Raw genomic sequence first — 16,670 nt, 5'->3', positions numbered from 1 at the left:
AACGCACGCACGCATGCACGAACGCGCACGCACGCACGCACGCACACACACACACGCACACACACACACACACACACACACTCAATCTCACATGCCTACCAAAGCTTTTGCTCCAGAATGCCATACTGCGCCAACACGTTGAACAGCTTCACCCAGGCATAGGCGCCGCTGCCGGCCGCCTCTCCACATAGAAAGTCGCGGCCAGGCGAATCTGCCACAACAGCCAACGAATTGACCACGCCCAGAAGTGAGCATGGCGCCAGGCGGCACGGACGACGGGCACGTGGTGCGCCGATGCCCGTTGTGACAGGTGCTGGTACCATTGGTAGCTTTGAAACACTACTTGCACCCATGCTCTTGCTGTGCCACTGGTGGCGCCGGGAGCCGCCCGGCGCCATGGAGCGAACCGCCCGGCGCCATTGAGCACCCAAGGCACCACCTTGCATGCACCTATCAGTCAACTGCCCTCTCATGACCATTATTGGCCAGGCTGGGCTTGATATTGCGCATTGCTGATTCTACCAGGTCACACCAGGCACTACCGGTACTGTAGCAGCACTTAGCAGTGACAACTGTGTACGGTGATGTCATAAGAATTCGAACACAATCGATGACTATAATATGAATAGTATCACTTGCTGCTCAGGGAACTCGGGCGCAATATATGATCTCAAGATCACGACGAGGATTCGGTTGCTTCTTTGGGGGTTCGGTCACTGTAAAACAATTCAACTGCATAGTTTTTGTGGTCAACGGCCAGCACCGCGGGCCACCATTCAGGCGACGGCGCTCGCAAGCCGACGCAGCACGCGCCTGACTTGTCAGCCGGGGCTGGCTGTTCCCTGCCCAAGGCGGCGGTGTGGCCAGTAATCGCAGCGGTGGCTGGGCCGCCGCACGGCCCGTGAGCCTGGGGGGGCTCCATGCAGGCCGACGCGGCGGCGGCGCACCCCCCAGCCTTGCAGTCGCTTAACCTCGCCTCATACATTGCGTCGCTAGCCCCGGAGGCGCGGTCCCAGCTGTATAGCAGCCCCTGGACCTGCCAGGCTGTCTTCAGGGCCCTGGAGCCGCTGGGGCAGCAGTATGTGCTGAGGCTACTGTACGCGCCAGAGCCCCTGCCAGACGGTGCGCGTGATGGGACGGCACGCCAAGGGCACCCAGGGTGGTGGGGCTGGTGCCCGGGCCCAAGCCGTCGCTGTACAGCAGCCGAGGGTGGTCACAGACAGCGTTAGCACTGTGGGGACTAGAGGGTCAGCTGGATAATGCATGCGCAGCGCAAACTCAGCAGACAAGAGCCGCTGGTGCAGTATGGAACATCACACTGCAAACCTACCCTCACCAGCAAGCGGGTGCTCTCGCGGGCGTGGCCATGTCAGCATACACTCTGGCCATGGCCTCCCCTCGTTGAACACCCAGGCTTTGTGCGAAACTGGGCCAAGAGCGACACCACCTCTGCCAAGAAGCATGAGGTGGCGCTGAGGCTGCTGCAGGAGCTGTCGCTGCTGGCGGCGGAGGCCCGGGGGTGAGAACGCACGCAAGAGGCTGCAGGCTGTAGACCATTGTGCTGCTGCAGGCAGGCAGGGCAACGTGTCCTTGTTCAGGCACTGATGCCACATCCTGCCCGCACCAGGCAGGCCAGGACTGGCACAGGAGGCCGGAACCTATGCCGTTTCAACTCGCCTGCTCTTGCTTGCCTCTCTGCCCCGGGTCCTGGCCCACTGCCTGCTTCCAGTGGCACCACCACCTGGGCTCTCCACGAGGTGTTCAAGGAGCACCTGCGCTCGGCCCTGGCGGGAAGGTATGTGCAGCTCAAGAATGCGCCTGGGCCTCCGCTCGCGGCTTGCAACAGGCTTGACACCCCACCATCGGCTTCCCCCCCCCCCCACCCGTACCATGTTAGCAACACCTCTGCATGAAATCCCGGTGTACCCCTCCTCCCTGCGCCCATCCCCAGCACCCATGGCGGCGGGATGGTTGATGCAGTGGTGCTGTCAGTGATGCCGGGCCAGGAGGCCATCGCCGAGTACGCGGTCAAGCAGTGGGAGGTGGGGCGGTAGGGCGGTGGGGCGGGGTGCAGGTGGGGCTGCATCGAGTGGGCTAGCAACGGGTTGGGACGAGTGGCGTCGGCCATTGCTGATTGGAGGAAACAGGAGGCAGCTGAAGGGCAGGCATGAAGCGGTGCAGTGTCCACGTTAGTTCTGCACTGGGCAGCTCTGGCGGTGTTGACACCGCCGTGCTTTGTGTCAACACATGCGTCATGCACATCTGGCATTGTCTTCAAGACAAATCGCTTCCTCACAGCCCTGAGAGCCTCACCGCCTCCCCTGCATCCGCCCACCGCACCGCCTCCCCACCCACCCAGGGCGTCCTCACGTTCCTGCTGGACCCAACACGCCAGGCGCCTCCCTCCATGCCGGTCGGCCTGGTGCGTTTGGGGCACCAGGGGCTCGGGGCCATGATAGCAGGCGGCAGCCGGAGCATTCCGTCATGAGGGGGGCACGACAGTATCACTGCTGCTTACCCTTGCATGTCGCCATTTACTTATGTGACCCCTGCTTGCACCCATCAGCCAGCTGACCCTTCCATTCCCACCAATCCGACGCACACAAGCGCACGCACGTATGCGCGCGCGCGTGCACACACAAACACACACACACACACACACACACACACACACACACACACCACCACCACCACCACCACCACCACCACTACCCCCCCCTCCCCCCTTCGCCCCCCCCTGCAGCGCCACGAGCCGCTGGACGTGGAGCGCCTGGTGGCGGCCGCGGGGCTGATCAAGGAGCCGGACCGCGCCCTCACGGGGGCGGGCTTCAGGTTCCTGCTGATGGACACCAACGGCCAGGCCTGGACACTGCTGCGGGACTACATCCGGTCGGCGGAGCAGGCGTCAGGTCAGGCGGCAAGGGGGGGCGGCGGCAGCGCAGGCTGCTGTTTTTGCGCGGCCTATGGTAGTCGTATGCTTGTAAACGTGCCCGCCTGCTGTCTGGGGACAGCTTTTGCAACCATCAACACCTCTGTGCTTTATTCCGCGCCCAAACCCTCAACCCCCCTGCCTGACACGCTTCGACTGTCCGCCCAGCGGCCCAGCTGTCGTCGGTGCTGAGCTTCCTCATGCAGCTGGGATTCAGACAGGTGCGGCAGGATGCGTTACCGGTTTGTCAGCACAGTGGGGAAGGACAGGCCAACCCCAACGGCCGCTTGAAGACGTGCAGCATGTGTGGGCCCCTCCGCATCACATCTGATACTTTGATGAGTAAGATATCATAGGGAGGGGGCTGCAGACGCTATTGCTTGTCATGTTCACCCCCACCTGACGCTCCCTGTGACATCCAGGTGGGGCGGCCCTACGCCCTGGCTGGCCTGAGCCCTCTGGAGCAGCGCATTGCCGCCCACATGGCCCAGCTGGGGCTACTCTACACCTTTAAGGCGGTGAGCAGGGGGCAAATTGAGGGGCCCCCTGCCATCAAGTTGCTGGCTGGCCCTCAAAGCTAGCGGCCTCACCGTCTAGCGTTGCTTGACGTTGTCCTCCCCTGTCGCCCCCTCTTCGTATCCTGGCTCCCTCCCTTTTCCCAGGAGGGCGGCACCTACTTCTGCCCCACTGCCCTGGCATCAACGCTGTGCGGCGGCGGCGCTGCTGCGGCCGCGGCCCTGAGCCCTAGCGGGTTGTCTGCCGGCGTTGGTGGCGGGGGGTACGTCATCGTGGAGACCAACTTCAGGGTGAGGTGGGGGGGCACGACTAGGGGTGCGCGCACCCAACTGAGTGCGCGCACCCAAGTGAGTGCGCGCACTCGTATGAGTGTGCCAGTGACTGCCTTCGAGGGAGAGTGTCAGCTTGCATGTGTTGCCCTCTCTTGGTGCTCAGGAAGCATAGACAAGCACGCCCTCAACCTCCTACAGGCCTCAGAAATCTGACACGCGTCATTGCAGGGCCGACCCTGCTCACCGGCCCCCCCTCTTCACCACGCTCCACCCCTGCCCCGGTGTGCTGCCAGATCTATGCGTACACAAGCTCCCGCATCCAGGTGCGAGTGCTGGAGGAGTTTTGCCGGCTGGACTGCGCCCTCCCAAACCTTTTTGTTGGCACCCTGACGCGGGACAGCGTACAGCACGCCCTGGGCAAGGGGATGACGGCAGATGACATCATCGGATTCCTGCAGAGCCACGCACACCCCCAGGTGGCAGCGCGGGTGCCCAGTGTCCCTGAGGTGAGGGACTGTGAACCCCCGGCAGGGAGCTTTGCATGGCTGGGCTCAGGGGTCGCATAACTGATCTGCAGGGTGTTGGGGTTGATCAGCGGCAACATGCCGACCAACAGCCATGGCCGGATCATCCCTCTGTAAGCCCCTTGATCTGCCTCATGACAACGCACATCACATGAACGCGACTCTGCTCTGTGCGCCTTTGCACTTCCTACACCCCACATCATGCACCCGTCTTGTCACCCCCACCCCCCCCTGTGCCCCCACAAACCCCCTCAGACCGTTCAGGACCAGATCCGGCTGTGGGAGCGCGAGACGCAGCGCGTAGACATGTCCCCGGCCTTCTGGTACTCAAACTTTGAGGACGTCACGCTGTACGAGAGGAGCCGCGCCTTTGCGCAGCAGCGGGGGGTGCTCCTGTGGGACAGCGCAGAGCGGCAGCAAATGGTGGTCACCCAGCAGGGTGGGTCGGGGATTGTCTGTAAGGGGGGGGCTTGTCGGATCACCCAGGTGAGTGAGATGCCCTTGTGTTCCTGGGCCCTTGCCGCTTTCGCGCTAGCTGTCACGCATGTCTGAATCGACGGCCACAAGCCGGCTGCGCGCCACCCCGCCTGTGCTGTCCCCGCAGGCCACACCCTGGTCAAGGAGCACATCAAGCTGCTCAAAGCCCAGGCGGCCATGGGCACGGCGCTGTGAAGTACTCATTGCTTCAAGCGGTACTTTGCTGTGTTTCTGTCTGCCAAAGTAACAGTGCTCCCAGCTTTTGCCGAGAAGGCACTGTTGCACATGCACGGAGATGGGGACATGGGGTTTGTATGCATGCTTGCAGGAGCCGGTGTACACTTGTCGAATAAGTGCTCACGGCCCAACAGACATATCGCGCAGTATACGCACACATGCGTGGGCATAGGGCGGCATCTGCCGCGGAGCTTCGTCTGCGCTTCCGAGCTTCCGTGCGGCCCGGATGATTCAGGCAGACCCTTCCGAGCTGCGTTGCAACCCATCGCGGCATGCTTGGTTTACATTGTTTACAGTCGTACAAAACTCATAGAAAACTTATACAGCGCTTCACAAGCTGCAACGACCCGTGAGGCCACACCGTCAGTGCAATCCGCTTACAGGCACACTCGGCGCAAGCAAGCATGGACGAGCGCGCTCCTTCCGTGCCCCTGTGCGGATGTGGATTTTTTGGGTGAGTACTTGGGCAATGCCAGGCAGTCGTGGTCGCGGCAGGCGCCGTGTTTCAGCCTGGCTGTCGCTGCAGAGCCTTGTGCTGACCCTTTGCGCCGCCATCTGCTGGCCTTGCCTCGCAGAAACCCTGCCACTCTTGGGATGTGCTCAAAATGCTTTCGCGACGAGGACCGGAAAGCGCAGGCAAAGCAGGATGTGGCGGCCCAGGCAGTGGCGGCCACCGACCCAGCGCAGACGGCCGATGTCGTGGCTGCACCTGCGTCCCAGCCTGCCGCTGATGTCACGCCAATGCTGAACGGCAGCCCTAGGGATGTCGCCATTAGTAGCGGCTGCCCGGCCCCAGCAGTGGCAGCAGAGGCTTCTTTCAGCGCAGCTGCAGCTAGCCCCAAGGCCGACACGCCTGGCAAGACCTCGACCAGGTGGGTGCTGGATCCACGTTTTCTGCATGGGACCACCCCCCGGTGGATTGGTGTCAGCAGCAGTCTGAGCATGCGGCACACTAGTTTGCTGCAGCGATGTCAACACTCACATAGCATGTGGTTTTGGTACCGCAGTTGCTCATCACACGCCCTAACGCGGCCCTCCTCCCCCTGCCCCCCAGGTGCCAGCAGTGCCGCAAAAAGGTCGGCCTCCTGGGCTTCCAGTGCCGCTGTGGTGGACTGTACTGTGGCCAGCACCGGTATGCAGAGGACCATACCTGCTCTTACGACCACAAAGCAGCGCAGCGCGCCAAGCTGGCCAAGGACAACCCGCTGGTGCAGGCCAGCAAGATGCAGCGCATCTGATTGCAGCCCCGCCAGGGCGAGGCGCTCCTACCGCTGCTGCACATGCTGGCGCTCTGCTGCCAGCGGCAGACCTGCCTGCGAAGCACTCTACCTGCGGCGCTTGTGTGCGCCAAGAGCTTTTCATGTGTTGAAGCGGGTCTGGCCTCTGACCCGGGCATTGCTCAACACGCACGCTCACATGCACCTGCCGTGCATGTTGTCTTTCTTGGAGCGCACTGACTGTGTGTGGTGTCAGCCAGCCAGTTGACTATGCGTCTCACCAGCCGTTGAATGCTGGCCATTCTGTGTGCAGGGCATGGTCACTTGCAAAGGCGCGTTTGAGCGCACCAGCGAGATGTGACCCCGCTCATAGCCAGATGAGTGTGTGCGCAACAGCTCCTGCCTGTTTCAACAATACTGTGTACATTTACCTTCCACGCACTTGTGTACCCTTCTTCTGGAAGCCCACCACATATAGGGAACAGACAATCAGAATGTAGCTGGCCAAGCATTCTTGCCTGTTCCTGGCTTCGGTGCGTCGAGGCGCAACCGCCACATGTGCGACTTTGTAACCCAGCTTACAAGACCCAGGGGGGTTCGTGGCCCAGGCACGCAGCATGCCAGTGGCCGACGTCTTGAAAGAATATGGTCATTGTGGCGACCCATTGCCTGGCGATGAGGACGGGTTTGACAACCTGGAGTGTAATCAGCAAGTGGCACGTTCAGGTGTTGTGCCCTTAAGCAGAAGCCTGAGTGTGTCAAGACCTGGTTGCCACCCAATTCAACTAGCATTGCGGGCGCCAGTCGTGCAGCTGGGGTGCCAGACTTTGACAATGTCACCCTGATGACAGAAACTCCCTTGAAGCGCTTCGCAGTGCCCCACAGTGTAGGATTGCGTAGCTGTGACGATGTCGTAGTACCATGGCGCAGCGCGCACGAGGGACCCTTACGGCGCTGCCGACAACGATTTGTTACAGAGCCGCCGCCACATTTGCCCTTGCAGCTCAGCTGTGCCAGGGTGCTGGTGGATCAATTGCCAAACATGTTGACAGGTGCCCCCATGTGCTCCGGCCACCTGGCACGTCACTCATGCCGCTGCGTCTGGTGCACCACAACCGACTGCACGGCTTGATCAGGAGGGAAGGTAGCGTAGGCTTCACCTCAGCGCACTTTAGGAATCAGGGAGCCGCCGCCGCGCGGCTCAGCTGCTAGCCCACCAACACTGCTGCACAGCTGGTGGTTGCTGCACGCTGCCCATCGCCACTTGCATCTTTGTTATGGGACTGAAGGCGGGGCATCAACTAGTGTGCTTGCAGCGCAGCGGCAGGGGCCTCGCGGCTTGTGAGGCTGCGCAGCACACGGACAGCAATCCGCCTTTTCCCCTGCGAACAGGCCGGGACACAGTCACTCGTGCAGCGCCACAAGCCTCCACACTCCCTGTGCAAAACGCGTGCTGCAGTGCAGGACCCGGCGGGCTGGCGAGTGGACCTGAACAGTCCAGGAAGGGACGTGAATCATCTGTACCGGCGGCAACAGAGACGGTGGTAGCAGAGCTGCGGTGTGCCACCTCAGCAAGGGGGCGCGCAGCATCAAATCCAGCAACCTCAGCACGCGCACATATGCAACGCATTGGGCATTGTTTTGATTCGGTGCAGGCTGCACAAACCTCAAAGGTGCTGCTTGATGTCGCTTCAGGTGCACAGGTAGCTAAGCCCGAGTGCCGTAATTGCCAGGATGATGGCGTGCAATTCAAGTGTCGAGTCTATCCACTATCAAAGCAAGCAAATCAGTACGCGGATCAATAAGTCTGCAAATGCACATTGTTTATGCCGTGTTCAATGCACGTGTGTATTCTGTGGGCCAGCTGCAGCCGCACAAACACTGATAGCTGAGCTGAGCTCTCCTGCTCTTTGAACTCATTTCCTGAACATGTGGGAATCCAGGTCCGTTTGATTGCACACAACGTGTGGCGCACTTTCCCTGCATGCAATATGTTCGCCTTCCTGTAGCCCTTACTCTGCATGCGTTGACAAGACCATCCACATCATGCCGACACTCTAAGTGCCTGCCAAATGTGCCAGTGCAACCCTACGGTATCAACCAACCTTTAGCCCTGCCTTGCCCCAAAACTAAATACGGAATCATGCTGTCATTGAATAAAGCATGTTGAGGACAAAGAGCGAAGATGAACATAACATCCATTTCATGCAAGGGGGGCGGGCTTCTGTTACCTACTGCTGTTTTGCAGGGTTATCCGTGAAAAAGCAGCAGCTGAGTCGGCATCATATGACCCCCAGACCATACTACCGTACACACAACAACAAGCATGGGATTGCGGAGAGGCAGCCATGCTGGGACTCCTTACTTAAAGCCAGGCGACTTCACAGAAACTTGATTGTCCTGTCGTGCATGTTTTTCTGTGCAACCAGAGGAGTCCGCCGAGCCGCCCGCACGCACGTCACAGCGCCGCTCTGGTGACCCCCGCGCTGCTGCTTTCCAGCTGCCCCGCCCCCACGCTGCCGCTCCTGCTGCCGTGTCCATTCACTGCACTGTCTGGCTCGACAAACCAGGGCCCCTGCAACGACGTAGCAGGATGGGATTGTAGGGTGGATGAGTGGGCGACAGGTCAGGCGCTCTTTCACCCACACTTTCAAGGCAAGCAAAAGCGGATCCAGTGCGGTGTGATGGTGTCCAGGAGACGAGCGAGGCAGCAATGCGCAGCGCAGACGCCAACTTGCAGGTCCCGTTTTCAGGTCAAGTGTGGTCTTGCTATCTATCGGCCCCTCACGCCCCAACAAGCGTGCGCTGTGCCTCACTTCGTGCAACGCCCATGCTCGCATGATGTGGTGGGCGATAGCAAAAGGTGGAGGGACGAAGAAGCCGAGATTCGCCCATGACCGCTTCTGCGCCTCTTGCAGGGGGATGGAGTTGTCGTACCACTGCACAGCAGCCGCCAGCTCCGCGCGATCGTACCACTGCACGTCCTCCATCTCGCTGGTGTTGAGCAGCACCTCGTAGGACTGCGCCTTGGCCACGCACCCAATCATCAGCTCGCAGGAGCTGCAACACACGGGCAGTGGCACACGATTATGCAGCAGGCGGCAGGGAATGCAGGCAGCATTTGCATGCACCGCAGCGTTGTACACATACACCGCCAGTGTGGCTGCCAGGGACAAGAAAGCAGAGCCACGAGCAGGTCAGCAACCCTATCCACAATAGTGCTGCACACCGCCAAGCAGCCAGCAGCTGGACCCTCACGGGCCTCCCCTCCGCCGGCACCACCCCTTGTCAGCCACACCCCAAGGCCCCCCGCACCCGTAGCGCCCGATTGGCCAGGGCTGTGTCCCGAGAATCTGAACCTCGCTGACGGCGATGCGCGCCTCCTCCATGACCTCGCGCCTCACCGCCTCCTCAATGCCTTCGCACTGGTCGATGAAACCACTCAGGCAAGTGTACATGCCGGGCGTGCTTTTGGCGCTGCGGCCCAGCAGCGCGCGCGTCCCGTCTGGTGACTCCACCAGCATGATCACCACCGGGTCTGTGCGCGGGTACAGCTTGTGAGCACCGGGGCCGCTGCAGCGACGCCGAGTCCCCGCCTCAAAGGGCACGGTCGGCTGGCCGCAGCGAGGGCAGAAGAGGTGGGTCTGCGTGTATAGAGAAACGGTGATCATGGGATTTGGGCCGGCTTGATAGCTTTTGCTGCAGGACGCTGATGGGAGGAGCTTCTGGCATGTCACGCAACACCGCTCCTGTACCACCAGCGTCCACGCATCAACTGCCAGCTGGACGTCATCAAGCCCCACACGACCCTCCGACATCACCGCACCTGATGCCACTGTGAAAGCGCAACAGCCTGGCCTGCAATGGCACATGCGTCAAGGCTGAGGCCTGGTAGCAGCACGCGCACGTCCTTCATGGCCACCTCCAATTCACAGGAGTCCCGCAGGAACCCCAGGAAAAGGTCACGCGCTGCGCTGATGTCGAGTGCGAATGTCCAGCGCCCGCTGACGTCCTGGCCCAGCAGGTAGAGCGGCAGGGACACTGCTTGCATGCCGTCGTCTGAAAGAGATGTGTGCGTTGAGAGCGGCGTGTTAAAAGATGATGAAATGAAAAGTTGTGGAGGAGAAGTGCACTGAGGAGAAGAGCAGGAGCGAGCGGGCGCCTAAGAGAGACCCCAGCAGATATCAGGAGGGAGTCAACCTGCCATTGTCGATGAATTCGTGCCCTCGTAACAACCACCACTTGGGCTCAGGTGCATAATAGTGCAGCAGCCCATGCCGAATAACCAGAGCTCCCAACCTGCGCGACCAAGCCCCTCCCTCAACCTGCGCAACGTTTATCACCCGCCCACCTGGCACCCACTCCAGCGCTATCTGCTCCCCTTCCAGCCGCAGCTCTGGGTCATCCTGCCGCAGCAGCAGCGCCTGCATCATGGGGTGGGAAAGTGGGGACCCGTGCCATGCATTACGGCCTGCCCAGCGGTGTAGCTGTTATGGCTGGCCCCGAGCTGCTTGCAGCCGTACCTGCGCCATGCCCTTGCTTCAATCCCTTCGCCATCCCGGAGACTGCATCCGCCCATTAAAGACGCACGCCATCAACACACCCCCTCCGTCCCTCCCGAGGTGCCTCAGTCCAGGCGCCCCCCCCCTCTGTCCCCCCACCAGCCCACCTGCAGGTCCTGGTGGACGCCCGGCCCCAGCGCGCCTGCGGGCGTGCGCACTACCACCTCGCGCCCCGCCACCACCACCAGGCTGACCTCATTATCCGGCCGCGATGACGCACGAAAACGCGCAGGCACGTCTGACAGACGGCACAGCGGATTGGAGGTGAAGTGCTGCTGCCCCAGCATGGCGGCCGACTGCTGCGCCCCGCGCACTCCGCGTGCGGCGCCGGCCGCAGCCTGTTGCCGTTGCAAGTGAGGCCTCCTCGGTCAGCTAAGCTCAGCTGAGGAGCCAACTGCCATGAGGGGGCAGCATGTGCGTTCATTGTACTCACAGAGCAGACCTTTCAAAGTGCATGCACACTTAGCAGGCCATGCGCATACCTCACTGCAGCACATGCATGACGCCTGCCAGCGAGCAGCGCGCCAGCGCGCACCACGGCAACAGCCGCTTCACAGCACAGACTAGCAACGATGCCACGTAATTTCGGTACACGATAAAAATCTCACTTGGGGTCCTTGCGGCGGGTCGATCCAGGAGTGAGCTGGCCAGAGACCACGGGCGCTGTCGTGAGCTACGAACTAGCGCTCTACTGGCCGAAGTATCGTATATACCCTGCTCTAAACAATCACCGTTATTGCCGTCCGTCTTGCGATGGTCCAGGATGTGCAGAGACACCGAGCTTGTGATCAAGTGTGCAATACGGTGTGGCACAAGGCTTGAATGTGGGGAAATTTCGAATCAATTGAAGCTGGCCAACTGGTGACGGCTGCTTATGGTGCGACCGCTTGTTGACAACGAAGCCTGCCGGGCGCAATGGAGCAATGCGGGTGAGTGAGCGGCTTCTGCGACCTGCGGGGCAACCCGTCATCGGGTCTGCAAATAACTTTGGAGCCGTGAAGGGTGAAGGGATACTGTACGCGCCAAGGAAATGTGTGTGAGCTGCATATGCGCGGCGGCCTCCATCGACCCACCCTAATTGCCTAGAAGCCGCCTGCTGCAGAATTGTCAGGTGGGCAGAAATAAGGGAAAGCCGGCAACAAGATGCCCTTGTCACGCCCCAGTGTACGGCAGTGGCTTGCAGTGGGTACAGGCAATGTACGGTACTGCGAAATCGCATAGTTACACGAGGGCTGATGCACAAGTCTGTTCACTCTCGGGGGTCCGCCTGACCCTTTGTTTTGCTTCCCGCACAATCAGGCACACCACAACTACCTCCTGAATCACATGGATGATGTGCAGCCCTCCTAGCGCCCTCTGCCTGCGGATTGGGCTGAGAGAGAACCCTGAGGGGGCTTCCACACGCACCTCCTGTCGCCAACAACTAGGTGGCAGGTGACCCGCATCCTGTTGGCAGCTTTTGCATCGCATCTGGGATGACATATGTTATTCCACCTGCGGCATAAGTGTCACCCGCTTGTACGCAACTGTCAGAGCCACCGTAGGCAGCGTCCCTGCCTGGGCGCATTAGGAGCTCGTGGGGTCGATGTCTGATGGCAAGGTGATTGATTTGGAGCTCCTGGATGACAAGAACAAGAATCCCGGCCTAGCCAGTGAGTTGCTAAGAGGCAGGACGGTTTGCGATTCCGATTCAAGGCGGTGTGGCGATGAAGCGTCACGCGCGAGTGCTGCAATTAGGCGGGGATAGTTGCACACATATTGTCGCTTGTGATGAAGCGGGCGACACAGACGGTACCTTCGGCACACGCGCATTGGCGCTGCGCAATGCCGACGCGCTGCTGCTGCCCCACCGGCGACGGGCTGGGAAGCCTCGCGTCGGCCTCACTTGCCGACGGAAGCCACACAATGATGCGCCGAATCCCGTGCTTTGAAGCGTCGCGAATCCCTCGCGCATCGCCCCAGAACGCCGCACAGGAGATGAGGGCACATGGGCGTTCTTGCGCAAGGGCTGGTTCTGGGGCGGTCTGCTTGCGGTCGTGGCCGTTTCGGTGCGTCTCAGTCAAGCACGACAGCTGGGAGGTTCAGGTCAAATCTCAATTGCATGCTGAATCCGTGTATTTTATAGACCTGGGAGCTGACTGGTACTGTTAGGAAGGCCAATCGTTCCCGTACGTGCGCCTCCGCCACACCTCAACCTCTCCTTCAACACACAGGTAATCACACCACTGGCGTTGCGAGCACAGCGGCAGATCCGCGGTGATGTGACGGCAACACCCACTGCTTTAGGCATGCAGCAGCAGGCGTTGGGCTCGCGGAACGGCTTCGGTGCGCGTGCTTCTGGTCCTGACACGGCTGACACGCCACCCCCATCATGTAAAGACCTGTCCGGCGAGCTTCCAGCAGGTGCGAGGGGGTGCCGTGCTGCACAGTGACCGAGTTTGGTTGCGACGGTATGTTGACTGGCGTCCTGTGTGATTCTGCAACATTCAGCGCAGCCATTGTCATATATATGTTGCTGACCGCGCGCAGAAACGTTGTCTGGAGGTCGGCCTGCGCCGCCTCTGCGCGTGGAGGGCGCACGCCTGATGACAGCCGCCAGTGCAGCGGCGGTGACGCTGCGTGGCATCAGCTGGCCCGGCTTCGACAGTGGCGGCACGTTTGTGGCGCTCGCGGGCGCTGATCAGCAGCCGGCCTGGGTTGGCGGCGATTTTGCAGCAACTGTGCATGTTGTGCGCCTGCTGGGATTCAATGCGGTGCGGCTGCCGTTCACCTTCGACGACCTGCAGTCGGCACCACTCGACGTAACGCGGGCCTGCCCTGGACAACCCCCGAGCATTGCCGAGCTCACCAAGCTTGCTGTCAGCCCCAAGGGCCCCCCAAAGAACAGCACAGCCTTGCCGCCGCCCCCGCAGCCCTTCTGGCCGCCGGGGTATGGCAGCAAAGGAGGGGACAGCAGCGGCAGTGGCTGCAACGCGTATGTGCCACGTGGCCCGACGACACTTACCCGCCTGCTGTGGACGGCTGAATTCTTGACGCGAGCAGGGCTCTATGTCGTTCTGGATTTCAGGCCGCAAGCACCGACAACAGAGGCGCTGACGCTGCAGGGACTGGCATCAAAGCAGTTGCAGCAACAGCAGCAGCAGCAGCATCATCAGCAGCAGCATCAGCAGCAGCCGCCAAACGATCTGCAGAGATCCGCGCCCGATGCCAATGGTCCCGAGGATCTCGGGAGCCCCGCTGCCTTCGCGGCAGCATGGCAGCGGCTGGCGGCGGCGCTGACATGCCTGCCTGCTTGGAAGGAGCAGATGTCAGGCCGCGTGTTGCTGGACCTCATCAGCAGCCCAACCCTGTTTGACATGAGCTGGAAGGGGGGCAGTGCGTCACGCCCCCCCTTGGGCGATTATTATCTCGCAGCCATGGATGCGGTCGGAGTCGTCTCGCCTGGCGGGTTTCTCTTCATGCTGCAAGGAGGCGCGGGAGGTGCCTTGGGCGCCAGCTTTGCTGCGGATGCGCATGCCGCGGTGAAGTTGGGGGCAGACGACGCGGCCGGCTTTTGGGCGGCGCTGGTGGGCCGGTCCTACCGCGCCCGCGTGCTGATCACGCCCAGCATTATGGCAGCAGCAGTGGCAGACCGCATCACAATGCTAGGGGGCCCCAAGCAGTGGGAAACCTACGCACAGAGCTGGTGGGTGTATGACACGCGCAGCTTTGGCTGAGTTGCGCATCTTGCAGTGTTTGCGGCTGCAGCGGGGTTGATTTTGCTTAAGGAACGTCGTTGCATATTGACCATTGCTTGGCCTCATCACCGCGTGCAGGGGCGAGCTACAGTCTAGGGGCTTTTGCGTTACCAAGCAGGGCGTAAACGGAACGAAGCCCAAGTGCCGGCGGTTTCCTGCAGTGGTGGGCGATGTTGGAGGCCGCCTGGACGACTCCCAGCAAGCGGCTTACCTGAGTGATGCGGCGCGATTCATCACAGCCAGAGATCCAGCCAAGGAATGGGCATCTGAACCAGCTAGCGGGTGGTTCTGGTGAGTTCAAAGCTCTGCCTGCAGAATTGAACCCTGAACCCTACACTGCTATCCAGTGCTTGCCCACCGGCGGGCTGTTTGTGAGGCCGTACTGCGCTGTAGCTGCGCAGCAGCAGTGCACATGTCGCCGTTGACCACACGTCAAGCCACATGCCCGCTTTCCTGGCGCACTCTTTGTCCCTTCTCTGCCAGGTGGTCGTATGTTGGCGACGGTGCGTCCAGTGGCCTAATGGGTGTGGATGGTGTTACGCTGCAATGGAGCCAGCTGCACTGGCTCCAGGACAACCTGGGCCTAGCGCCCTGGTACACGCAGCTGCGGCCGGCACCAGCCACGGGCCAAAAAACGAGCACCGGTGCTTAGTCCCCTGCGTTCACAACCGCACTTGACTTCTTGTCACCAACTGTCATCCATGTCTTCCCCTGTTTCCACCTTGCATGGATATTACGACTAGACTAGGTAGTCATAGATTGCAAGTTGCAGGGTCATTATGAGCGTTGCATTGACGCATGCAACTGACAGCCTCTTCGGCTGCTCAAGGGAATCACAGGCAGCTAATCAAATGCCTGGGTGCAGCAACGGACACATAGCAAGGGCCCTGATGTGCATTCCTGATCCCGGCCACGAAGAGTTCCTCTTGGTGGGAGTCTTCGTGAATTGTCTTGACAAGGTCTGCTTCTTGGGAGCTCGGTGAGATGGCTGCCATAAATAGCACCTTGGTTCTAGTTCACTTTTTGGGCAGGCAACGAGGGGCCAGGCGCGGGTGCTGCACACCTTCTCGACATCAGCCAGGAAGCACCCTCACATTTAGCAACAGTTGGACATCAGGAACAAGGTGCTGGATTTGAGCGACCAGCTGCTGCAGGGTTGCTACAAGACCTGGGACACAGCAAATAGTTTGCTGTTGCCACATGCAAGCTTTGTCCTTGACGATGTTTCGCGCCACGCATGTTATCGTGCAAGTAGCTTCTCACCCCTGCCAGCCCAGCTCAGACAACCTCAACAACCAGCATTACAATGGGTGGCAGACTCCGTTGCCAGAATCAGCGTCCACTACCAAGCCCAACAGCATGTCCCTGGACCCCCTTCATTACCTAGAACGCCAGAAAAATCACTCAGAACACTCCCACATCCAGGGCTGGACACCTGATTGTCAAATGTCTCTGGTGTGAAAACCTCATGATGATGAAACATTACAGCTTTGTACTGACGGCGACCACTCCAAACTGTTTGCCATTGCACAGTGGCTATTGCTGTTGTCACCTGCTGGTGCGGCAGTGAGTACCTTGCTCGAAACGCCAGCACCCGCAACGATATCTATGCAAATTCCGCGGACCCAGTCAGTGGTGTCGACAGACGCCAATAAACGGACACAGCATGGCCACCAGCTGTTTCAAATGCAGAGCCTGATGCTTGCAAAAATCAATTGCACAGCTGAACAGAAGCACATTGTGCAGTGCCTGCGGAACCACGCATACATTGAAATGAACCCTACAGGAGGGGTTCAATTCAGTGTCGCGCGTAAACGCGTCACGTATGGGAGGCACTGCGAGAGGCCGCTTCGCCTGACTTGGCTATGGTCTTGGGCTGCATGGCGCTCGCACTGGCGGCGCGTGAAAGCGCGCGTTGATTGCTGCTAATGGCGGCCATCAGCCGCATGCGACGCACGGCATCAGCCACAATGGACCGTGTCCGGTTGCTAGTAAGCATCTGGAGCTCCACACCAAGCACGCCCACGCGCTTGCCGTCCGGCGTCTCCAGGTCAACAGCCACGCCACTCGGCTTGAAGCGGCGGCTGGCAAAGTCCACTGCTGCCGAGTTGAGCGGCATGACACCGTGCGCAACGGTGTGCATGTGAAACCCCTCCTTCACTGCCAGTCGTATCAGCAGCCTGCAGGGTTTGCAGGCGC

General features: G+C 60.5%; 4 protein-coding genes across 4 annotated transcripts; 2 read left to right on the top strand and 2 right to left on the bottom strand.

Moving 5' to 3' along the window:
• Window positions 1-920: 920 nt before the first annotated feature.
• Window positions 921-4,913, top strand: MNEG_1330 (RNA polymerase II transcription factor B subunit 2; the record flags this gene model as incomplete). Its single annotated transcript, XM_014050193.1, has 12 exons — window positions 921-1,122; window positions 1,414-1,519; window positions 1,730-1,795; window positions 1,952-2,042; window positions 2,360-2,422; window positions 2,744-2,909; window positions 3,098-3,150; window positions 3,352-3,447; window positions 3,592-3,735; window positions 4,011-4,223; window positions 4,497-4,680; window positions 4,846-4,913. The coding sequence occupies 12 exons, from the start codon at window positions 921-923 to the stop codon at window positions 4,911-4,913; spliced, it is 1,452 nt and encodes a 483-aa protein (XP_013905647.1).
• A 636-nt stretch (window positions 4,914-5,549) lies between these two features.
• On the top strand, window positions 5,550-6,193 carry MNEG_1329 (Zinc finger A20 and AN1 domain-containing stress-associated protein 6; the record flags this gene model as incomplete). The annotated part of the gene is made up of 2 exons (XM_014050192.1): window positions 5,550-5,827; window positions 6,010-6,193. The coding sequence occupies 2 exons, from the start codon at window positions 5,550-5,552 to the stop codon at window positions 6,191-6,193; spliced, it is 462 nt and encodes a 153-aa protein (XP_013905646.1).
• A 2,520-nt stretch (window positions 6,194-8,713) lies between these two features.
• Window positions 8,714-11,021, bottom strand: MNEG_1328 (hypothetical protein; the record flags this gene model as incomplete). Its single annotated transcript, XM_014050191.1, has 6 exons — window positions 8,714-8,747; window positions 9,071-9,232; window positions 9,488-9,786; window positions 9,999-10,231; window positions 10,524-10,596; window positions 10,842-11,021. The coding sequence occupies 6 exons, from the start codon at window positions 11,019-11,021 to the stop codon at window positions 8,714-8,716; spliced, it is 981 nt and encodes a 326-aa protein (XP_013905645.1).
• A 5,269-nt stretch (window positions 11,022-16,290) lies between these two features.
• Window positions 16,291-16,590, bottom strand: MNEG_1327 (hypothetical protein; the record flags this gene model as incomplete). The annotated part of the gene is made up of 1 exon (XM_014050190.1): window positions 16,291-16,590. The coding sequence occupies one exon, from the start codon at window positions 16,588-16,590 to the stop codon at window positions 16,291-16,293; it is 300 nt and encodes a 99-aa protein (XP_013905644.1).
• Window positions 16,591-16,670: the final 80 nt, after the last annotated feature.

The sequence above is a fragment of the Monoraphidium neglectum genome (assembly GCF_000611645.1).
Source record: "Monoraphidium neglectum strain SAG 48.87 unplaced genomic scaffold scaffold00130, whole genome shotgun sequence".
Classification (NCBI taxonomy): domain Eukaryota; kingdom Viridiplantae; phylum Chlorophyta; class Chlorophyceae; order Sphaeropleales; family Selenastraceae; genus Monoraphidium; species Monoraphidium neglectum.
Note: the sequence above shows the minus strand (reverse complement) of the source record. Positions and strands in the feature narration are given on the sequence as shown.